The 24,418-nt window shown below is 53.1% G+C and overlaps 1 protein-coding gene across 1 annotated transcript in view; it reads right to left on the reverse strand.

Moving 5' to 3' along the window:
- SCAP (SREBF chaperone) overlaps positions 1 to 24,418 on the reverse strand; it is a gene marked incomplete at both ends in the record, with an annotated part of 38,486 nt that continues 14,068 nt past the window's right edge. Inside the window, 19 exons of the mRNA XM_079538263.1 lie at positions 1 to 246; positions 698 to 904; positions 1,145 to 1,225; positions 2,700 to 2,866; positions 3,911 to 3,993; positions 4,387 to 4,472; positions 5,298 to 5,868; positions 6,170 to 6,285; positions 7,107 to 7,308; positions 8,323 to 8,517; positions 8,977 to 9,410; positions 10,714 to 10,917; positions 11,324 to 11,422; positions 14,540 to 14,634; positions 15,624 to 15,736; positions 19,604 to 19,730; positions 20,356 to 20,528; positions 21,615 to 21,720; positions 23,120 to 23,340. Of these exons, the coding sequence (XP_079394389.1) occupies positions 1 to 246; positions 698 to 904; positions 1,145 to 1,225; positions 2,700 to 2,866; positions 3,911 to 3,993; positions 4,387 to 4,472; positions 5,298 to 5,868; positions 6,170 to 6,285; positions 7,107 to 7,308; positions 8,323 to 8,517; positions 8,977 to 9,410; positions 10,714 to 10,917; positions 11,324 to 11,422; positions 14,540 to 14,634; positions 15,624 to 15,736; positions 19,604 to 19,730; positions 20,356 to 20,528; positions 21,615 to 21,720; positions 23,120 to 23,340 (3,526 nt within the window). The remainder of the gene's footprint in view (positions 247 to 697; positions 905 to 1,144; positions 1,226 to 2,699; positions 2,867 to 3,910; positions 3,994 to 4,386; positions 4,473 to 5,297; positions 5,869 to 6,169; positions 6,286 to 7,106; positions 7,309 to 8,322; positions 8,518 to 8,976; positions 9,411 to 10,713; positions 10,918 to 11,323; positions 11,423 to 14,539; positions 14,635 to 15,623; positions 15,737 to 19,603; positions 19,731 to 20,355; positions 20,529 to 21,614; positions 21,721 to 23,119; positions 23,341 to 24,418) is intronic.

The following is a 24,418-nucleotide window of genomic DNA, read 5'->3' on the forward strand; positions in this document are numbered from 1 at the left end:
TCAGTCCAGTTTCTCCAGCACTGAGGGCACGTAGACCAAGCTGAGCTCGCTGCCGAAGTTGCAGACGATGGCGGCGTTCTCCAGCACGAGGATCTGCCGCGCGGGCTGCGACTCGTTGCTCTTCCCCAGGTAGACAGTCTGCAGCAGATCGCCGTAGCCGATGTCCCAGAAGGAGACGCAGCCCTGCCCGCCCGTCACCAGCAGGTTGTCGGAGATGACGCCCAGGCTGGAGCCGCAGCCCATTTCCTGCATGGAAGTGAAGCAGAACAGGCTCAGCCCCAGCACTGTGCCAGGAGTGGGGCTGGAGTTGAATCGTATCATAGAATCACAGAACGGCCTGGGGTGCAAAGGAGCACAGCGCTCATCCAGCTCCAACCCCCTGCTGTGTGCAGGTCACCAACCAGCAGCCCAGGCTGCCCAGAGCCACATCCAGCCTGGCCTTGAATGCCTGCAGGGATGGGGCATCCACAGCCTCCTTGGGCAACCTGTGCCAGTGCCTCACCACCCTCTGGCTGAAAAACTTCCTCCTCATATCCAACCTAAACCTCCCCTGTCTCACTTTAAAACCATTCCCCCTTGTCCTATCACCACCCACCCTTGTACACCAGCTGTTCCCCCTCAGCCCACACATCCACACACTCTGTGGGGTTTGCTGGGGAACCCTCCAGCCTCCCTCCTGCCCCCCACTGCCACCGACCTGCTGGATGGAGTAGAGTTTGATCCCCGAGCTGCGGTCCCAGATGCTGATCACGTCATCCAGGCCGCTGCTGATGACGCAGGACGTGGTGCAGGTGAGGGAGGTGACGTCCCCGCGGTGTGCATACATGTGGCTCACCTTGCTGCCCGTCAGCACATCCCACAGGCAGATGGCCCCATCCTGCCCTCCACTCGCCAGCACCATCGTCTGTGAGGGGCAGAGCCGGGTCAGGAAGCGCAGAGCAGAGCAGCGGAGCCACCCGGACCACCCAGGACTCCCTGCTCTCATTCCTCTTCCCAAGGGACAGAGAGCAAACCCTCAGCAGGGGTCGCACCCTCTGCTATCTCAGAGGAGCACACGCCAACTTCTCCACACGTATCACAGCCCCTCTGGCTCAGCAGCCATCATAAGGGATGCTCTCCTGGTTCCCACCCCGGCTGAGCTCACCTGATCAATGTACACAGCAGTGATTGCTCCTGAGTGGCCCTGCAGTGTGAACAGGCAGCAGGAATCCTCCAGGCGGAACACCTGTGGGGCACGAGGGGCAGAGGTGAGGGGCTGCAGGGCACAGGGAAGGGTCAGGGGAGAATGGGGACACCCCCCAACCCAGACACTGTCCCAGAAATCACCCAGCCCAGAGGCAGGAGGGTCTCCCATATCAGAAGGCTGTGATGCTGCCACACAGGAGGAGCTGCACAGCTTGAGAGCTGGGCACCAAGGAATCCAGTGAGCTGCTGGGGAGGAGTTCTGCAGAGAAGGACCTGGAGGTCCTGGTGGACCAACAGTTGACCAATGGTTGACCATAAGCCAGCAGCGTGCCCTGGTAGCCAAGGAGGCCCCCGGCACCCTGCGATGCACTGCACAGAGCACAGCCAGCAGGGCAGGGAGCTGCTCCTCCCCTCTGCTCTGCCCTGGGGGGCGCATCAGGAGCGCTGCAGTGCGGGGCCGCCCGGCTCCAGGAGGTGGGAACTGCTGCACAGAGCCCAGCTGTGGGGTGGTGGGGCCTGGAGCACCTCCTGATGGGGCAGGATGAGAGCCCTGGGCTGTGTGCATGGTGGAGAGAAGGCTGAGGGATCTGAGTGGTGCTGATGGGGTTCTGAGCAGTGCTGAGGGGATCTGAGTGCTGCTGATGGGATCTGAGCAGTGCTGATGGGATCTGAGCAGTGCTGATGGGATCTGAGCAGTGCTGAGGGGATCTGAGCAGTGCTGAGGGGATCTGAGTGCTGCTGATGGGATCTGAGTGCTGCTGATGGGGATCTGAGTGCTGCTGATGGGATCTGAGCAGGGCTGATGGGATCTGAGTGCTGCTGATGGGATCTGAGCAGTGCTGAGGGGATCTGAGCAGTGCTGAGGGGATCTGAGTGCTGCTGATGGGGATCTGAGTGCTGCTGAGGGGATCTGAGCAGTGCTGAGGGGATCTGAGTGGTGCTGATGGGGATCTGAGCGGGGCTGAGGGGAGCTGAAGGGAGGGGCTGGGCTCTGTTTGGTGCTGCCCAATGCCAGGACATGGGGCAGCAGGCACAGACTGGAACACAGAAAGTTCCATCTGAACCTGAGGAACACCCTTCTCATAAGGGGGGCAGAGCCTTGGAACAGAGCCCAGAGAGGTGGGGAATCTCCTTCTCTCCTTCAAGATACTCAAACCCACCTGGATGCTTTTTCGTACAGCTTACTGCAGGGAACCTGCTTTGGAGGGGGGGGGGGGGGTTGGAGTTTGGGGGATCTCCAGATGTCCCTTCCAAATTCTCCTGCAGTTCTGTTACTCCATGCTATGTTCACTAAGATACCTTACACAGAGCTCTGCCATTCTACCACCAAGGAGCCCCCACCATGCAGATGAGCACAACTTCAGGAACGCACTGCACTGCACTGCACCGCACCAACCACACCACCCAGGCACGCTCTGCCTTCCTGCACACCTTCCTGCACACACACACACACGTGCCAGCATCGCCCCCACTGTGCACGAATGGAGCTCACCCCCACCCAAGAGGCTGCTCACCCTCAAAGTGTGGTCCTGGCTGCCCGTGACCAGCCGTCCTGCTGCAGCCTTCAGTGCTGTGATGGGTTTCTGGTGGGCGCAGGAGACGGTGTGGGTGAGCTGGCACACGATGACATCGCTGCTGCTGAACACTGGGGAGGATGGGATGCTGCTTCTGCTCGGGGCTCCTGCAGTGAGAGAGCACAGTAAGTCCTCACTGCAGCTCTGCGTGTGATCTCAGCCAGAGGGGCACAACGAGGATGCCTGGGGCTGAACCCAATGTGAGCCTGGGCACCAAAGAGCTGAGCAAATCAGCAGTCCTTCCACAGTCAGTCCTTGGCAAGTCTGAGAAGGGTGAAACTGAAGAGCACTGTGGCTGTCCTTGTGAAAGAGAGCACACAGCTGTGCGCCCTGCAGGGAAACAGCATTTCCATGGCTAGGCCTTTCCCACAGAGCCTGCTCCTCCTTCCCACAGCATGCAGACCCCAGGGAGTGAAACCATCCCCCTGCAATGGCTTCTCTCCATTCCAAGCCATCCCAGAAGCAAACGAGCCACCACAGTGCAGAACAGATACCACCAGTGGTATTTCAACTCCTGTGTGTCACAGCTGTGCCATGTGGGGAGCCAGTGCCTGGAGCAGACCTTGCTGAAGGAGTAACTGAGAGCTGGGAGAGGAAAGAGATGCAGGGCAGAGTTGACCCTAAAGCACAGCTCCACTCTTCAGACTCAGGCACTGGAGAACAGTACCTAAAGGGAGCCTACAGACAGGAGGGGAGTCAGCTCTTGGAAAGGGGAGATGGCAGCAGGACGAGGGAAATGGTTTGGAGCTGAGGGAGGGCAGCTGGAGGTTGGATGTCAGGGGAAGTTGTGTGCTGTGAGAGTGGTGAGGGGCTGGAACAGCTGCCCAGAGAGGCTGTGATGCCCCGTCCATGCCTGGAGGTGTTGGAGGCCAGGTTGGATGGGGCCCTGGGCAGCCTGGGCTGCTGTGAAATGGGGAGGTTGGTGGCCCTGCATTGGTGGGGGGTTGGAGCTTCGTGAGCCTTGAGGTCCCTTCCAACCCAACCATTCTGTGATGCTGTGAAAAGCAGTGCTCAGAATGCTTTCCCTCCTCAAAGAATTCCCAAAGAAGGCCTCCTTCTGCTCAGTGTCAGATGTGGCATCCTGCAGCGCTTTTGGAACGAAGCATTGATGCAAAGGCTCAGGTAGGGGCTGTGAGATGATGCCTGCTCACCTCGAAACTGCAGGTGGTTCAAGGACGTGTGTGTTTCCAGCGAGAAGAAATCCAAGGAGCCATTCAGCCGAGCAGCAACGATCCTGGAGGAGAAATGAGCTCCATGAGCAGAGGGCTCCCTGCTCTCCAGGGGTGACAGCCCCGAAGTGAACCTCCCCAGGCAGAGCACGAACTGTGCCAGCTCCTCGTGCTTGGAAACTCCATCAACCAGCAGCAGACGGAAATGCTTCAGGTCTGAGCAGAAAGTGGCACCCAAAGACACAGCTGTCAGAATTACTCTGGATACTCCACTACTAGAAAGCTTGAGTGTGAAAGAGTGACCGCTGGGACTGAGTGGAAGCAGGGAGCAAACACCTCGCAGGGAGCCTGCCAGGCTGGGGCTGTATGCCCTGCACACAGGGGGTCACACTGAGGTCTGGGCTCACCCTCCACATCCTCCTCCTCTATAGGGACCACCAAACACGAGCACAGGTTACCTGTTGTTCAGGAACACGAGGGCTGTGATGCCAGACTGACTTTCCTCATTACTGCTGCGCAGGGTGCCCTCGATAGCATCCCACACCTGGAAGGAGAAAGGTTTTGTGCTGTGATGCTGAGCCCAGCACCACCCAGCAGTTTGATCTCCCAGGGATCCTACAGACACAAACCCTTCATGGACACGACTGGGGGTGCTGTGTGAGCAGCAACCTGCCCCGTGCAGCACAGCGTGGGGATCCCAGTGAACAGAGGGATGCAAGGTCACACTGTCCTCTTCTTCCTTCTAGCATTACTTCTAATAAACGGTGTTTTAATCTGTGATCAATGGGTGCCTTTCTTACTGGGGTCACAACGAATGCTGGTGTGCTACACGTGCATCCTGCACTGAGCTCATGGCAGCAGCTCAGAAGTGCATCAAAAGAACATTTGCTGCGTTTATTTGAAGGAAAAATCTAGCTTACTTACCAAAAATTAGATTCAGATTAAACCAATTCTGAAAGTTGGAGATCTAAATTTCCAATTCAAGCTTGCTTCTAAGCCAGCAATCTTCCTACAGAGCCCCTTCCCATCCTCCTTTATGCCACTACCCAGTGGCACAGCAGCCTCAAAGCTTCCCCAGTCTCCAAGAGCACTGCTTTACCTCGCACTACACAAAGCAATTATTTTCCTTACACTGAAGAATGAGGAATAAAGCCGACGAAGGAGAAGCTCTTTCCAAGTTGCTCTGGGTGACAGCAGACACCACACCGCAACTCCTGCCCCGTTATACAACAGAACTGAACCGAAGCACCGAGATTTTCAGGGCAGATTTCTGCCCCATCCCATAGCCCTGCCTGCTGCTGGGGGTTCTGGCCCAGCCCTGCCCAGCACTGCTCACCCGGTGCCGGCCAGCAGGAGCTGCCCTGCTTACCTCCAGCTTGCCGTTACTGCGGCCAGCCACGATGAGATTCCCCTGCAGATCCAGGCTCCAGACAGAGCTCTCGAAGTCTCCTCCCCAGCAGGGAAGAGGTGCCGACTTGTCAAACCCCGTTAGGGACTCATCCCCCAGGCTCCTCCTGCGGCCGCCGCAGCCGCCCTCCTCACTGCCGCAGCCCAGGGAGCGAGCAGCGCTGCCCCCCACACAGAACCCAGCCTGCCCGTGTGGGGCTGAGAGGCCGCTGAAGTTGATGCAGTTGGACGTGCTGTGCTCTTCGTACACCTTCCCAACCAGGCTGCTGAAATCGTAGCCGGCCTCCTTCTGGCTTCTCCCCACGGCACGGAGCCGCGGCTCTGACTCAGCCACCTTCACCTGCTCGGAGAAGTTGGTGTCGATGAGGGATGTGAGGTCTGGTTGGTCGCAGAAGAGGGGCGGCTGGGGAGGGCTCAGCATCCTCTTCAGCTGATGGCTGCTCTCAAAAGAGTCATCCAGACCGTTTTTGCCATCCGGGCTGTGATCCCAGCTTTCCTGGTAGTCAAAAATGCCACTGCTATCTCTTCGTAACCTGAAAGATGGTGGTAAAAGGGTCAGCTCTTCTGTTTTCATTGCCTCAGAGGGGCTGGGGTGGATAGGAATGCCGAGGCAGTAAGCCTGCCCTCCACAGAGACACAAATCACCAGCACAGTGATGGCAAGGAGCAGGGCTGGGTGATGAGGTCGGACTAGATGGGTCTTATAGGTCGTTTCCAACCTTGTGACTCTATGATTCTGTGACAGGGCTGCACTGAGGGCAGTGACCGCTGCCTCCAGGCACAGAGGTCTGCAGCAGCCTGACGTGTGTGGGGCAGCTGGTTCAGAGCCACTCACCTGGGTTTGGGGATGACAGTGAGGCAGTCTCCAGTCTGAGCATCCCACACACGGATCTGCCCCACCAGGCAGCAGCTGACGAGCAGCATCCCATCACTAGCCAGGCATTCAATGTCCTGCGAAGGGAGAAGGAGCACAGCTCAGCACGTGGCACCAGCAGGGCCTCTGGGCTCTCACAGCCACTCTGTGTGTGATCAAGAAACCATGCAGAGGATACATCTCATGTCCAAACCCCACGGCTGGCTTAGCAGCCTGTGGGTGTTCGAAGGAAAACACGCTCTGGTCCAAGTCCCAGCTGTGCACCACAGACTGCTACAAGCAAAGCAGGCTCCATCTGCCTTTCCCTGACAAAGTACAGCCCAAAAAGATGGTAGGATCAGTCATGTCTGCAGCCACACAACCCAGTGTGAGCACAGCACGGACAGGAGATGCAGGGATGGTGAAAACAGGGGCAACACAGCGGGCTCTGCAGGACAGAGTGACTCAGCAGTGCCTCCATGAGACTCGATCTGGATGGGTGCCTCAGAGCTTTGTTTTATCTCACAGTGGAAGAAAAAGCTCTTCCATCAAGGAACATGAGTGAGCTGAGCAGCAGCACCATTCTGGGCATGCTCAAGGATGGATTTAGCACTGGAAACAATATTTAACAGCTCACACCTATTCAACTAGCATTTAGAAGAAAGATTCAGTAGGCATTACATATCGGGGATCCACAGCTGCCCCAGCAAGGAAGGCTGGATCAGCACAGCCCATCAGTCAGCAGCTTCATACAAAGGGATGGAATAACAGCGATGGCAAAAAAACTCGCCCTGATTTCCCTGTACAAAATTCACCCCTGCTGTCAGCCCCCAAGGCTGCATCACAGCAAGGCTGCAGTTCCAACACACCGCAGAGATTAAAAGACGCCTTTGTGCTGACAGCCACCCAGCTAACGCACCATGAGGTGCCCCCTGAGGACCAGGGGGACGATCTCAGTCTCGGGTGGGGAGTAACCGTAGTCATCACAGGGCAGGTCCCCCCTCCTCCTCCTGCTGTGCGACAGCCCGTTCTGCCCGTAGTTCTTGGGGCACAACAGTCGGTAGAGGCAGAAGAGCAGCAGGACCAGGAGAATGCCTGAAGCCAGGCCCAGCGCAGCCACCCTGTGCAGGCAGAAAGAGAAAACGGGTGAGACGAAGGCCTGGCTGCTCACTTCTGCTCTGTTGGAATACACTGACACGTGCTGCTGGTCTAAATTCTTGTTGAGAGCATTTGCAGCAAGGTGCGTGCTGCTTTGATCCAGTGCTTGGTCCAGCAGCTGGCTGCACTCCCTGAGCAGGGGGCTGGAACGTGGTGAGCTCTGAGGGCTCCTCCAACCTGAGCCATTCTGTGATTCTACAGTGATTTCTGGAAAACGAAGGGTATTTTTATAGGGAAATGTTGATTTCAAAGAGATTTCCAGACTTTTCTAGAAGAAGAGCAGTAGGACAGCATGCAAAACATGAGGTGGGGATCAGAGCAACACCAGGAATGCTGAACAAAGCCCAGGGAGAACACAGATTGGGATGGAGAGCTGGGGGCTCCTCTGAGAGCTTGTTCTCAGTAGGAAGGGAAGTTCTTTGCTGCATGGGAGCTTGATGTAACACCCAATAAAGCACTGCTGAGTCCCAGCATCTATCCCCAAAGCTGAGTATCCCTGCTCCCCAGCAATACACCCCACAACGGTGCCAGCAGTAACACTTCTCACCTCACTGTTAAAACCACCCTGTTGAAACACATCACAGTAACTCCGAGGTGCAGGACTCACTGCACAACGCTCAGGATATGGCAGTGAACATTTGCACACGAGTGTCTGCACACTGTTTGCCCACAGCCATCCACAGACACCGGCACCAAGTGCCCTGCACCCCACCAGCAGCAAGGTGTGCTATGTGCCACACACACCACATCCTGCTGAGGAGCTCAGCGGAGGGAAGCAGTGCCAAGGATGAATTTAGGGCTGTGTGAGCAGAGCTGCAGTGCCCTGAGCGTTACAGGATTTTGCACTGAAGCCTGACATGGATCTCATCGTTTTCCTTTTTTTTTCCCCACCAGCAGAAAAGCCCAACAGCCAAAGAGCAACCTGTGTCTCAAGAGAGTTAAGGGTGGTCAGGAGGCTGCAGCAAGGCCTCTTTTACTTGTAAAGGGTGACATCCCGGTGTCCTTGCAGCCTGGATGACGTCTGGTCGGGCTGAGCTTCAGCATTCAACCTCCCACCACTGGAGGACAAGAAGGGCTGGTAGCGGTTGGCCTCCTGGGGGTGCCGCACTTCCAAGGCCTCTTGTGGGTTCAGGTACAGCGTGACTGGGATTGCTGGCAGGATGCTGATGTACCTGAAAGGATGGAGATGAGGAGAGCTTAGCGTCACCCAGCGCAAAGAGACACAAAAACCCAACTGGGTTTCCTTCTCGTTACCCTCAGCTCTTCTCCTCAGCAGCCAAGGCAGGCTGCCCACAGTGCAGTGTGCTACTGTTGGCCTCAGATGGATCACAGTGATTTAAGTAGAGAGAAAACGATTACAGTTTCCTCTACAGCGCAGACCAGAAGCGATCGGCATTTCTTCAACTCAACTGACTCAATTCCTGACGCACCATCCCCACCACACACACAACCACGCATCATTTTACAGAATTCTAAACGTCTTCTCCCGAAAATACGACACCTGGGATGAAGGCAAAGAGCCAGCAACACAACCAAGAGCACAAGAGAGAAACACAACCCCCATTCTCAGACAGGCAGCCCCGCACAGCTCGCTACCACTGCCCAGCAGCAGGAGGAGCCAGCCCACCCACCTCTTGGCCAGAGTGATGTTGTAATAGCTGAAGAGGGACGGCCAGTGTCTGAAGGAAAGCTTCCTCCAAATCTCTTCATCCTCTGCTCCCCAGGTGACCTCTGCTTCAGTTCCCAGCTCCGTTTGCCCGTTCCCTTTGCCTTCTGGTCCTTGGGCCCAAGTGTGCTGGTTTGTCTCCAGCCTGCCCAGGGTCTCCAGCCCCGCCTGCTGCTCGCGCTGCTGGGTTTGGTTCTCTGACAGCTGTATGGGGTCCGATGGGAAGACTGAGAGATCAATCTTGGGGTCTCCAGCAGGAAGGACCCCTCCAGGAACGGGCATGGGAGGCAGGCCTGCTTCACCCAGAGGGCTCTGTTCAGTGACCTGTGACGTGAGGTAGGTGCGGAGACCGGCAGGATCCGTATAAACCAGGATTCCAATCCAGATCACTGTCCCAGCCTGCACCGTGAGCAAGGAGACACAGCACTCAGTGCATGGCCCTGCATGCAGCCCCTCCTGCCCTGCGAGCCCTCTGAGCTGCTCAGCACATCCCAGCCCTCAGTGACATTCTTACCCCAGACATTTATCCTTTAAGAAGATTGGGAGAGGCTGCACAGAGCACAGCGAATGTGAGTGCTGCTTTTCTGGGAGCTATCTGACTCAGCCTGATGGTAGGAGCTCCACTTGGCCCACTCTAATGCACAGCAGGGAAGAGATTTCTCGCTGACGGCTGAGATCAGCACATCTGCCATCCTCAGACAGTGCTGGGGAGGCTCAGAGCAGGGCTCTGCTTTAACTCTGCAACACGTGGCACAGCCATGCCTCTCAGATATGCACCAACTTGCATCAGTTTTAGCTGGCAGAAACAGGCTGGGCTGTGCTTTGCAGAGCCAAGAAATGCACGGTCTGCACTGTTTGCATTACAAACATCCAGACCTGAGATGCAGAGGACAAATAGGTGCAGTGCTGTGCAACCATTGCAGTCACACCTGTAAAAGGGAACGTATTAGGCTTCCATGGAGAGAAGTGTCTCCATGCCTTTATTCCACACTACCTGCAGGAACAAACGGGGCTTTTGCTCTGTAAATACCTTTTCCCTCCACTTTCACAGTCCTTCAAGATCTGCTCGTATAAAAGCCTCTCAAAGCAAATATCAGGAACTTGTCTGCTACCTGCACACTCTGTGCAAACACAAAGCCCTGAGGCTGCTGTATGCAGAGGGATGTTCTTAGAGAAGCTGCTCCTGAATTATTTACCACGGGGAAATCTAAGTCTTGCAGGGGAGCAAAGATGCATGAAAATCATAGAATCACAGCATGGCCTGGGTTGCAAAGGAGCACGATGCTCATCCAGCTCCAACCCCCTGCTGTGTGCAGGTCACCAACCAGCAGCCCAGGCTGCCCAGAGCCACATCCAGCCTGGCCTTGAATGCCTGCAGGGATGGGGCATCCACAGCCTCCTTGGGCAACCTGTGCCAGTGCCTCACCACCCTCTGGCTGAAAAACTTCCTCCTCATATCCAACCCAAACCTCCCCTGTCTCACTTTAAAACCATTCCCCTTGTCCCATCACCACCCACCCTCACACACAGCCGTTCCCCCTCCTGTTTATCCACTCCCTCCAAGCACTGAAGGCCACCATGAGGTCCCCCCGCAGCCTTCTCTCCTCCAAACGTTCAGCTTTTCTCTTTTCCCTTTCCCTTGGAAGCCCATTTGGGTCGGCTCAGAGCCCAGCAGGACGTCTGATCCCACCCTGCAGCTCACCATGATGAGTCTCTGGGCCAGGCGGGTCCTGGCAAAGAAGTAGATGACCCTCAGCCTCTTGGGCAGGCGCAGGTTCCTGAAGGACGACGGCTGCAGGGTGATGGTGTGCGGGGTTGCGGGTCGCACGGCTGGCTGCCTCCGGCCGGCAGGCTTTGCTGGGGGCAGGCAGGCCTCTGCTGGCAACCGTTTGTTCAGGTCGGCGAGCTGCCAAGGGAGAAGCGATGGAGCGATGGGCACGGCGTGCAGCCAGCCGTCCACACTCACCTGGACCGGGTGAGTGCTGGCCCCGAGCTCCCACACGCGCTCTCGGCTCAGTCTGGCCCAGTCTCTCCCTGGCACGCACGCTCTCTTCACACTCCTGCGGTCACCAGCTCTCCTTCCAGCCCACTTATCCAAACTCTGCATGTTTATACACCTGAGGGCACCCAAGCCCCCCAAGTCCCATCCCCAATCGCACGCGTGTAACCAGCAAGCCCTGCCCCAGAGCTCTTACCACCCAATCCTTAATGCCTAAGAGAACGAAACCCACAAGGTATGCTTCCTTTAGTCTCTCCACACCAGCAGAGAAGCAAGACCCAAAGCAGAAAGCCATCCTGAGGCCCTTCCTTACCTCCATGCGGCGAATGTCGATGGACAGCACCGTGGTGAAGAAGAGCATCTGCAGAAAGAAGTCAGACACCAGGCCGACCACAGCGAAGAGGCAGAACTCCTGCAGGCAGAACACAGGCGTTAGCTGTGGCAGAGAGCTACAGCTGCAATGGTAAACATTTCAGCTTCAGAAAAAGGCAGCTCAGCAAACCCCTGCCCAGAGCACGGGCCTGAGTTCATTTTACTGACAAATCCTATTGCCACGATCACCAGTGAGCTTTCCCTCCTATTTAAAACTCCCCCAGGAACATGGGGAGCCCAGGAGTGGGGTACAGTCACTCCCCAAAGGAAGACCACCAAAGGCACTGTATGACCTGCAGCCATTCCTTAGGGCTCCAGCTAAAGCACGTGCTTGGTTAATCCTTATCTGATGGACACGTTCCAGTTCTACAGCCCTGGAGAATCACAGAATGGTTGGCTTGGAAGGGACCTCAAGGATCACGAAGCTCCAACCCCCTGCCACATGCAGGGCCATCGACCTTCACATTTAATACCAGACCAGGCTATGGAGAAGTCCCATACCCACTATTTCATGTCTCTAAAAACCAAGTACACGAGAAACACCTGCAGAAGTGTTTTCTAATCCTCCTGCAATGCTCCATTTCCCCAGCAGATGCCTCTGCAGAAGTAAGGATGAGAAGCACAGCAGGTTCACCAACAGCACTAACAGCCAACTCCCAAACCACCTCTATAAAACAAACACACGTTCCTAGTTCCCACCAGTGCTGCCATCCCTTCTCCATTTTAAACTTCACACAACATCAAATTAAAGCATTCTGGAGGAGTTTCGTTCCCCTTGGAAGTACAAATTTCTGTCAGGACCCAAACAAGATCCCGTAAATGTGAAGAGAGCATGAGAACAGAATGTATCACAAGTGAGAACAGGCTGGCAGAGCTGGGGCTGAAGGCTGAAGGGAGAGCTGAGAGCAGCCTTCAGTGCCTAAAGGGGCTGTGAGAGGGAAGGGGGCTGATTCTGTAGCAGGGTCTGTGTGGCAGGGCAAGGGGAAATGGCTTCAATCTGAAAGAGGGGAGATTTAGACTGATGGAAGAAAGGAGTTTTGTACAGTAAGGGGGTGAGGCACTGCACAGGTTGCCCAGAGAGGTGGTGGTGCCCCATCCCTGCAGACAGCCACAGTCAGCAGATTGCATTTCCATTGCCCTCCTCTTGCCCAGCTCTGCCCCAGCTCCCTGCTGCAGGCCAACAGAAGCACAGTGAAATGCAAACAGCCTGACAAGTCATCCCGAACCTCTGAACAAACCTTGGAGCCTCTGTTCAAACTGTTCCTGAAATGTAAGCAATCAAATTGCTTGTTATCTGAGAATCAGTGCAATATGAAAGAGAGAACCCAGCAGGTCAGCTGCCCAGCCCTCCCCACGCCTCCAGCACAAACAGCATGAGGAGGATTCTGAGTTCTCTCTGATTGCTTCTTCAACAATCTGACATGAAGTTTTGGAAGGGTGGGGGGCTGAAAACACAACCCAGGTTCCTCTGGAAAGGAGAAAAGCAGAGGGAAAGCAACATCCATCTGGACTGCACGCAGACTTCAGCAAACAGCTTCCACAAATGGCAAGCTCTGCATACAGAGACATTAATTCTGTTAATACCTCCACTTAGGATTAGAGATATCCGAAACTGCTAGCCCTGGAAATCAGAAATCTTCTTATACTTGGATACTGCACACCCTGTGGCAAAACCCAAACCGATTTCAGAGAGTGCAGGATTAATGTGTGAGCTTCAGAACAAAGGAGTGGCCAAGAGAAGAACACAGCAGGGGCTCTCAGGGCACCTTGCAGCAGCTCAGCGCCTCCACCGGCACAATGCAAGGAGACTGGGGGTCTCATTACAATCCCTGGGCCTTCAGCTCTTCTGCCATTCCCTGCACAGAGGACCTGGTGATCCCAGCAGTGCTCCTCTGACAGCACAGAGCTGCTGGATGTACGCAGCCTGGCTCTTTTCCTGCAGGATTCCTTGGTCTGTGCAACACCATAAAGCACAGTGTCCTTCATTCCCAGGGACAGACTCAGGTAAGGGGCACACAGCAGACAGCCAGCGTCCCGGTGAGATTCCTGCTGTGGAGAAAACAAGCAGCCCAGGAAAGGCACAGAGAGCCACAAATGGATGTCAGCACCCAGTTCAAAATGCTGTGAAGAACAGGAGTGCATGTGGAGGCGAGGAACAGCGTCACTTCTTGCCATGCTTCTACACAGCTCCGTGGCTCTGCCTCATTCCCATTTGTCTCCTGTAATCAGTGCACTCCACAGGCTCCTCCATAGCGAAGGGAAAGAAGGACATGGCAAATGAATGAACCCAGTTTAGACCCAAAGGATGAATCCTGCTAGTGTCTGCAAATCAGCTTCACGCACAAAAATCAAGGCACAACGTGTGGCCAGAGATGGCATGGGGAATTCTAGCATAGCTCCTCTTGTCGTCCTCCTGTTTCTGAGAGGCAGGCTGAGGAACTGTGGGATGCAGCTGTTGGCCTTGCAGGGTGCTGAGTGTTTCTGTCTTAATCTGTGTGGCAGAGTGCATTATAGGCATGTTGTGGATGAGCGTGCCTGCATTTCATCCTCCCTGCTGGTGGGACCTAAGGGCAGGTAGCTGCAGCCATCACAAAGTCAGCAAAGCCACAGGAAACGAGGGTTGCTGTGTTAGATGGCATTTCATTAGGCCAAGAAATGAACGCAAAACAAGGACAAACTTCCTGATCCCAGCTGTATCAACTGGCTCTGAAAAATCGTACTCCTCCTTCTATACAACCTGCTGCACACGTAACCTTGGAGCACAGCATCACTACAGACACGTCTGCAGTACATCCACGTATGGCCTGCGAGCACTGAGGCTCCCAGCAGAAGGCATCTGCTGGACAATCTCAGAACTACGTGTGGCCCCAGTGGCAGCCCATACACAGATGGCCCCAAGGACAAAGCTATTTACACACAGCTGCCACAAGGAGATTGAAGCAGGTGCCTGGCACTGACTGAACGAAAGGCACCGCTGCCTTTCCCATGGCAGCTTCCCAGAGAAACGTTCCTGCTGTGGCACAGATTCCTCCCTTCCTCACCATGAAGCAGCTGGGTGCTCCTGAACAGCTAATGCAAAGCATTGCACACCACATTCCTGTGCTGCCTACAAGCCTGCAGCCTGTCCTGCGTGCTCAAACTGATCAGCCACACTCACCTGGATGGCTGGGACAAGGGTGAAATACCCGATCAGGATGATCCCAAGCTCTGTGGCCATATTCTTCATAATTGACCAGCTCTCATTGCTCAAACCTGGGGAAATAACATGCACAGAGAGGTTAGGAGGCTGCTTGCAGGTGAACAGGCACCAGCACAGCTTAAAGGACTGCCTGCTGCATTCAGCATCTTTACCCAACAGACAAAAAAAGGGCACTTTTAGGCTAAAATTCATGGGACTTGTCTTGGATATCTACTTACAAGTCAAATAGCTGGCCTGTATGTTCCAGTGTCCTTATCAGATGGGTTACCATTAATCCACCTGATGATGAAGGTGCTGAGGCACCGGCACAGGCTGTCAGAGATGCAGCAGATGCCCCATCCCTGCAGACTTCCAAGGCCAGGCTGGATCAGGCCCTGAGCCCTGATGGAGCTGTGCTGTCCCTGTGCATTGCAGGGCAGCTGGACTAAATGGCCTTCAGAGGTCCCTTCCAGCTCTAAGGACTTCTAATGCTTAGAAATAGTTGTGAAGTTTGCAAACCCCATTTACCCGTGGTTTGAGCACACTGCAATCCTGCTGGAGAGCAGATCATTTTCTCACATACTCAGCAGAACTTAAGAAGAACTGTGAACTGTGCTTACAGTATCCATGACACAATAGGAAAAGGTACTAAATGTCCTCACCAGGGGATGCAGCTCTCCCTTACCAGCACTTTTTTCACCCTATTTAGCCAATGCTTCACCCAAGAGCTGCAAAAAGCAGTGCTCGCAATTACAGGCTTACATCAGTTCTTGGAAATCATAAAAATACCAAGACAGACCATTAGGATTCAACTCCCAGTTCCCACTCAACACAAACAGCTCTTGTTTCCACTACAGAGCACAGCTAGGATCACTCCCCACCTCCCAGACCCAGCATTACCCTACTTTTTCTCTCTCAGCAGCCTTCCACCCTTCCTGGTTTGGTATTAAATGCTGAGGTTGGAGGCCCTGCCTGCAGCAGGGGGGTTGGATCTTGATGATCTTTGGGGTCCCTTGCGACCCAAGCCATTCTGTGGTGCTGTGAGTCCACGCAGGCTGCATACCTTGGGCGATGCGGAGCTTCACTTCCAGGTCAACGGGCGTAGAGACAACAGACTTGGTGAGGACCAACACGTTCTCCAGGCCAATGACAACAACCAAGTATGGAAATATCTCTCTAAAGGACACAGGAACAGAACTGAGAATGAAATCTTTGGTGAGAACAAGGGAAGAACGCAGGCTAAACTGCAAACGCCCCGGAGCCAAAGGCAGGAAACACCACCCACTACTCTTGGCCAAATCCCTTCTTTCTTCTCCCTCAAGGAGTCGTAGGACAAAGAGGTTCAGAGAGGAAGATGGACTAGGAACATCACTGCAGTGTGAAGGTCAGAGCCCTGTCCCACCACCACCAAGGAGCAGATTGCTTAGAAGCCACCACACAGCACAGTGTGCAGGGCACAAAGGAACTGCACACCAACAAATCCTCCCAGGGATCGTTGGCACCCACTGCTCAGGAATGCATACTGCTGTGGTTGTGCCCTTCAGGATACATTCAGAAGAGAACAAGTGCTCAAGGACATCATTGTGACTTTTTTTTTTCTCTCTTTTAATTACTTACAGTTCAGATCAGTGGGGGGGGAGGAGGAAAAAAAGCTGTTCCATGCCAGAAACAAGGCAGATCATAAATCTCTTCATCTCCCTCCAGCTCAATGTAAGCAAAAATGCTTCTGGAGGGGAATGGGTGTGTGCTGTGCTGCTCTGTGCACGTATCCTCAGCCCTGTGCAACTCACTGACAGCTCAGACAGCTAAACAACAGGCTTCAGGAGCACACCTGCCTACTGCCACTACCAGAAACCACCTTCCCAGGGCTGTTTCCAGCTGCCTACAGCTCAGCAGAATTTGCAGGCAGGCAGCTGCCATCAGCTTGTACCTTACAAGGTCAATGGGGAAAAAACACCTGCCTGGAAACACTGCTAACTCAGCTAGGTCCTTCCAATTCCTTGCACAAATGGCAAGCTGAAACAGCAAGAGCTCCATTCAAAGCAGGATTACTGAAAAAAAACACACACAAAACCCACGAAACCTGCAGGATTCCTATCTGAATGCCAGCTCTATCAGTGGCTGTGCAATGTGTCACTCCCTCCAGATCCAGTCCACGACCTGCACAGGAGGTGAATTCCCATATCAAGTGACAGAACACAGAGACACGTAGGACATCAGGGGCTCCTCGGACATGTCACAGAACCTAAAATGCAGCAAGCCCTCAGTTCTGCCTTTATCTAAAGGCATTTTCAGTTCATAACCTGTGTCACTCCTCCAAGCAGTGGCTCGGGATAGAACGCAGATGTGAGAAAATCTCTTTGGAATCCTTAGGGATGGAAACTGCTGAATGAAGGGAATGAGAGGCAGCCACGAGGGAGAGGGGTGCTGCACAGCACAGCACAGATGTGCAGAGCAGGCTGCCCAAAAGCACAGCCTTGCAGACTCCTGTCCTCACACACAGCCCTGCACGGCACAGCAGACCTGCCTTGCCTTGCCTGCAGTGAGCCTTTGGAAGGCAGCACAAACCTAGCAGAGGAAATCCACAACTCTCAACTACGCCCTGCTTCAACAGCCGCTTCAATTGCTGAAGATAATTAATTATTAGGCACAGATTACGAGCTGAAATAGTCCTCGAAGAGTCAGCAGTTTTCATTGCAGGCGACAAGCAGCTTAAGAGCAATCCGACATGAGCTTCTCCTGCAGAGCAATGCAAGGCTGTGCAGGTCAGATACAAGCTGTCACACCCTGCAAACAGCAGCACTGAACAGGGAGCAGCAGTGGGTCATTATCTGAGGTTGTGATTGCTCTAATCTAAGCGAGATAGCAGCTGCTGGTGAGGCCTTCACATCCTCCAGCTCTCACGTAGCCCTCTCTCAGTGATCTCCAAGCATTCTGCCTCAGTTCAGCCTCAAATCCTGGGCAGATCACATCACTGACCTCCACTGAATTTTCCTTTCTGCAATACGAGATTAACGTCTACCTTACCTGTAATTATTTTATTTCATTCATATTTGAACCATGCTGTAAGACAAGGGAAAACCATCAAAGAAAGATGAAAGAAGACTGATGATGATTAAGGTCTGGTTTACGTATCATGCGATAGTAAAAAGTCAATACTGCTCTCTTACAAAAACAGGTGAGGGAAAAGGGCTTATCGTGAGTGCAGTGCCATTAAAACCAACACACCCATATCCAGAAGGCTCTGCTGGAGTCAAAATGGATAAAAAAGGCTGTAAGTCAGATCAAAGTCCAGCCAAGGCAGTCTGACTGCAGGCTGAGGCTGGGCAAACCCTAGCATGATAGCAGCTGGTGCAGTGACACAGCACAAACACTGCCCAGTCTGGAAGCAGACAGCAAGAGGGAAAGCGCTCTGGCAGACACTGGGCAACGCAGGACAGTCGAAGGATCTTCTAGGCACCCTCAAGCCATCCTCCACGCAGTCCTCAATCCTACTTTCACCTCACTTTTCAGCACGATCCCACCTCAGGCAGCTGCCAAGAACAGGAAATGATGAGCATTAAGAGCTGACAGGGCAGGCTCGGCGCGCTTTGGGATGGTGATGCTGACTCAGGAGTGGAAGCAGATCCCCTCTGTGGGATCCATCCCTACAAGAGTCCTTACACCAAAGTGCACCCACCACAGTGCTGCATGGCATTTACACCAGCAGCACCAGCCTGCCAAAAAGCCACCCTGTCAGAGCCACCAGAAGTCAATGAAAGCCCAGTGTGCTCAGAACCACAGAATCCAAGCGTCCTCCATCTAATTAAACAGCGTTTATAAAGCACTGCAGGAATGAAGCTTCCAAGAGTTGAGCTTGAAGTCCAAAGGAAACCTTCCATGCAATCATTTTAAGGCAAAGAATTTTTGCAGAAAAGCTACTTTAAGAAATAAGGACTGCCTTAATTAAGGAATGGCTGGATTAGTTTAGCCCTTAAGTGTGACAACTGTAAGGCTAACAGCACACAAAGGCCTTGGTCACTGTGCTAACCAAAACCAGGTTAAAACCCCCTTGAATTCCATTCATACATCTGCATCCAAATACTGTGTTGTAGGCTGAGTTAAAAGCATAAACTCCCCATGGATCCTATCTGCTCTATTTGTACAGCTCATCCTGATCCGTAATTAATTCTCCTAATTACCACAGAGGTAAAAAAGGGAACAAATATTTCCATTTCTGAAGTCAATTTTTCACAGCTCTTTTAGGCTTCTTGGGGAGGAATTCCCCTCTCTTGGTCTGGCTCCTGGTAAACTATTGCCAGCACTGAGAGATCTCCCTCCTGGTCAGACCTGAATTGTTTCAGCAGCTGGAAGGAGAAATGGGAAGAAAAATGATGGGTAACTCCTCAGCTACTTAGGGAAGGGGTCTGAAAGCCAAAAGATTCTGAATTGAACTTTAATTGAGTTCTCAGGTGTTCTCAACACAAACACGAGTGGTAACAACCATAACAACCACATCAAAAGTCTGAGCACCCACAGGAACCCCAGCCAGAAGAGATGCTGCCAGAGATGAGCAATGGGTGCGCGCTCCCTCGTGCTGGCCAGCAGGCAGACAGTGCAGGTCAGTTCTGACACCTTGACACACTTTCTCCCAGCAAAATGTAGTGAAGCCAACCAGAGAAAAAGCAGTAAGTCCTTCTGGATGCCAAGACAAGTCACTGCAGGAGAAAGGTATGTGGGTGCCCAGTCCACTGCCAGGAAATCACGTTCAGGAATAAGACCTGGCCCAGCCAATTCCTTCTGCTTGAGGCTGAAGAGGCAATTGCTCAGCACTGAGGCAGCTCTGGGAACACTGTGATCTAGCAAGGTCTTGCTGCTGGACAGACAGAAGTACACGGCCCTTCAACTCAGGAGGGGTCTGCTGATAATTTTACACAGCAGTATCAGTAAACGATGTAACCTCAGATGAAAAATACTTAATGACTAAACATTGGACAGCTGTTTTCAAAGGATTTCACCTCCATCTGCCCTTGTTTAGGAAGAGGTTTGGTGCTGGAAGCTTACCCTCCATTAAGAGTGGGTGTCAAACCAAACAGTGTGCACAGCCCAACTGACATCAGCAGAGAGCTGAGCACTGTCACGACAGCTGCCAGGGCCAGACCCCACTTTGATTTCACCATGTCGATCTTCCCTGAAAAACAGAATGCAAAGTCTCCATTAGCAGGCAGAAGAAAATGACATGCTAATACAAATCAAGGAGAACAGATCCTCATCCTGATCTGTGGCAGCAGGTATTTACCAGCCCGCAGCCCAGGGCCGGTGGCAGCTCAGGGTCAGTGTGTGAAACACAGATCCCAAAACTCCCACTGTGTAAGAACACTCACAAGGATGGGACAGAGGACAGCACTTGGCTTGCAGCTTATACCAGTTCCAGTACAGCACTGCTGGGGCATGAGAAAAGGAACTTAAATACGGCTAGTAAGCCTAAAACCACGTGTTTCATTTGTATGACCAGAAATCAGTCTGTCCAAATTGTAAAAAGCATCACTACTATGGCAGATACTATGTAAGACACTGAAAAGCTCAGAAGACATCACAGGGAATAACAACACGTTGGCTCAAAGGAACCAATGAGTAGAAACCACATCAGCAAGGCTGCGAATCCTCCACGTGACCACGGCCAAATGTCAGCATCAGCTCTGCTGCTGAAACAGGAGGGAGCTGCAGTGCTGTGGCAGTGCTATGGAGAGGGGAAGTGCACCCCACCACCCGTCCCTTCAGTGCCATACAGTTGGCTCTCCACCCCACAAACCTACGTGTGGAGAAGTAGATGTAAGCGAAGAGTATGATGTAGGTGGTGACGAGGGGGATGAGCTCAGCAATGCCAATCTCCTCCTTGAAGTGCACGTGAACGATGCTGTCCTCCCGCAGCGTGCAGTTTGGACTGGGATGCAGCAGCTTGAGGCGAGAACGGAGGCTGCTGAGGAACCTGGGGGGAGAGAAGTGAGCAGGCTGTCCTCCACACTGCACCAAACAGCCAGCAAGTGATTCCGAGCAGGAGCTCCATGAGTTCAAATAACAAGAAGCTCTGCAGATTCATAGAGATTTACCAAACACGGCTCTCTCCAGGTCTGACTGCTAACTCTGCTCCTCCGGGGCCCAAACCACATCCAGAGCATCTGCACTGTGGCTATCTATCTCCCACACTTTGATTTCTGTAAAGTTTCAAAGGTAACTGTGAAGATTCAGCAAAACTATTTAAAGCAAGGGCTGGTCATCAAAAACCTTGGCCCTAGGGAGCAGAACATCCTGCAGGCTCAAACATCCCCTACATTTTAAGTAATTACAGCTCCTACATGACAGTCCTTGAGGCTGAAGGGCTCTTGGATGGGCACAGGTTTGGCTGCTGTGCTGCCAGTTGTGTCCCAGGCATTCCCTGGGGAATTCTATGCAGCACTGAGCAGATTGTTTCATCCTCAGGTTTGCTCAAGCCAAACCAGCTTTGCCAACACTGCCACGGGGGTTTCACAGTCGGTACCAGCTGAATTAGTGCTTGCTGGAAAGCAAAGCACTCCAGCTCTATGCAGCAGGAACTGGGTCAAAGCAGACCTGCTGGGCCTTGGCTGCTACAACTGACAGCTCCATCTGCAGATGAAGCCATCATCAGGGGAACTCCCAGTGCCAGCTTTGGGTATTATACCTACTGTTCTTTAGAAGGAACCCAAGTGCTGACAGTATTTCGTTTCTCCCCAGAAGAGCACCCTGCTTTTCTACAGCACCTTCAGAAGATCTCCCCCAAACGTAAGGAAATGGAGACTAAACAACAGCACAGCAATAACAAGAGCAGGAAAAAACAAGAGCGAGCTTTCCAAGAAACGAGTCCGGGTGTCCTAACATTTTTAGCTCTTTTAGGTCTTTTCCAACCTTAGTGATTCTATGATTCTATGTAGGAGCTATTGGGAATAGGTGAACGGTTGGACTGGGTGATCTTTTAGGTCTTTTCCAACCTTAGTGATTCTATGATTCTATGATTCTATGATTCTAACATTAAAAGAGCACAGCCAGAGCTCCCTACCTGGAGTCATACTGCTGGAGACCCAGTGTGACAGTGTATGACACCACTCGCCTCCTGTTGTACAGGTTCACCCCACTGTATTTCCCAGGGAGTCCAAACAACAGATCTGCAAAAACACAGCGTGGGTCACGAATGATAACAGAAAAACAGGCACACAAGGTGGGACGTGAGAACGTTTGTAGTGAAAAATTCTGAGTTAGATGTAGTGCTCTGATAGGAAACACCGTCTCAGTGCTTTGTTGAGATACTGTCGATGTGTGCAAATGTCTGATGCAGGGAAATAAATGATGGGGGCAGTGGTCTGCCCTCTAATCCTAACCCAAGAGACATCTCAGCTAGCTCATCACTTCCTCCTAAGCAAGGCTCCACGTGTTCCAGATGCTCCCTCACACAAAGCAGAGCTCCCCTCATCTCCCAGCCTGTCCTTCCTGAAGAGCCTGCATCCATCCCCAGCAGTGTTCCAGTGCTGTGAGCTGCCCCTCCTCGTCTCTGATCCCACTGAGATCATGGCCTGAACAGCACACAGAGATACATGCAGGCAGCTGTCATGGAACCACAGATTGCCCTGTGTGGGAAGGGACCTCAGGGATCACAAAGCTCCAACCCCCTGCTGCCACTGGATCAAGTGCTAGATTAGGTTGGGCAGGGCCCCATCCAACCTGGCCTCCAACACCTCCAGGCATGGACGGGGCATCACAGCCTCTCTGGGCAGCTGTTCCAGCCCCTCACCGCTCTCACAGCACACAACTTCCCCTGACATCCAACCTCCAGCTGCCCTCCCTCAGCTCCAAACCATTTCCCTCGTCCTGCTGCCATCTCCCCTTTCCAAGAGCTGACTCCCCTCCTGGCTGCAGGCTCCCTTCAGGCACTGCAGGCTGCACTCAGGTCACCCCGCAGCTTCTCTTCTCCATGCTGAACAAGCCCAGCTCCCTCAGCCTGGCTTTGCAGGGAGGTGCTGCAGCCCTCTGAGCATCTTTGTGGCTCCTCTGGACCCTCTCCAACAGCTCCACATCTCTTTTGTACTGGGGGCTCCAGCCCTGGACACAGCACTGCAGATGGGGACGCATGAGGGCAGAGCAGAGAGGGACAATCACCTCCCTGCTGCCTCCCCTCTGCGGATGCAGCCCAGGACACCATTGGCTTTCTGGGCTTTGTGCACACACTGCTGGCTCACATTCGGTGTTTCATCCACCAGACCCCCAGGACCCTCTCAGCCAGGCTGCCCTCAAGGAGCTCTTCTCCCAGTCTGTATAAGTGTCTGGGATTACTCCAACCCAAGTAAGGAGCTTCACTGAGTGGAACGATCTGCTTTCCACAAATAAAGAAAGGACTTCAAACATGGGTATGAAGCAAGCGATGAAATATATCTGGTAGCTTCATTCTGGATGTTGTGAGTAACAAAATGCCACACAATTTGGTATTAGCAGCAATCTAATAGCGAGGACAAAACAGCAGTGCAAGCTGCAGGCATCTCTGACAGCTTCTTTGGCACTTCAGCCTCTTACCTTTGAGAGTAGCTGACGTCTGCAGAGTCTTTGGTTCATGCTGGTGGATGGTTTTGATGATGTCTGGGTCAGCATTGAATCGCTCGCGATCATTCTGCCAGAAGTTCCCTGGAGACAGCAGCAGACAGCCGTGTTCAGGGAGCAGATTGTGCAGCTTCTTGAGGCCAGGAAGAAGGTCTGTTACCTGAAGGCAAACCTCCTCCAGGCTTTTGACACCAGAGCTGAAATGCGGACAAAGATCAGACACTGCTGCGTATGGTGCAGCTCTCACAAGCAAAAGGCAAAACCTCTGTGATGAACAACCCAAGGAGCTGCACTGCCTTGTCTAATGACCAAGGATCAAGAGGCCTGGGCCACGGACCAGGAGCTCACTGTGACAGGAGTGCAATCTGCAGAACCTCATTATCATTGCTCTGCATACTCTCTGGCCTCATAGCTTTCCCTGCTCACCCATCCGAGATGCCACAGCTTTCAGTTCCACATTTAAGGCACAGAGAAACTGGCTCCCTGAAATTCCTCTTCAAAGACCTTAAACTCCTCCAGTTCCTTGCACCTCTGTTGAATGGGGCACTGCACAGGAATGCCTATTAGCCTGCCTGAGGTGGGTAAGACTCCTCTGAAAACACACAAAGGATTCAATATCTGCTGCTGTGCAAATTGTTTTCAGCACTGCTCTGTGCTCACGGATTAGCAAATGCCTTACAGGTTTGGATATGAATGGAGCTGTAAGACCAAAACCAGGTGTGACGTGGAACCTGGGGTTGTGACACAGACACATAACCCTTATCCTGCAGTAATTCAGGAGAGACTCAGCTTGGGCTTCCAACAGCACCTGACTGGGAGGGCTCAGTTACAACCTATCAGCACAACGTTTGGCCAGACAAGCCAGAGCTGCTGATCCAGAAGAGAACACCTCCCTCAACAACATAAGGGCCATCAGTGGTGTTTGCACAGAAGAGGCTATTTAACAAAGGCCAATTTAAGGCTCTGGAGAACAACCCTCCCTGGCTCCAGCCCAAGGATAACAGAGGAAAGTGCTCTAGAAGACAAATCAGTCAGAGTCCTGTTTTGAAATGCTTTCCCTTGAGGGCTTTTTACACAAGAACACATGGAACCAACAGTGATCAAGCTATGGCTTTGCAAACAACCCCTCCAGAATCCATATCCCACCAATGCAGGGCAGGGAAAGCCACAGCTGTCAAATTAACATCAGACAATACTGTGCTTGTGTGTAAGAACAGAAACTTTCCAAGAGAGAATCCAAAAGAACTGATGCAGTGATGCCTTTTGCACAGGAAC

This window comes from Tetrao urogallus, assembly GCF_951394365.1.
Source record: "Tetrao urogallus genome assembly, chromosome: 7".
NCBI classification, from domain to species: domain Eukaryota; kingdom Metazoa; phylum Chordata; class Aves; order Galliformes; family Phasianidae; genus Tetrao; species Tetrao urogallus.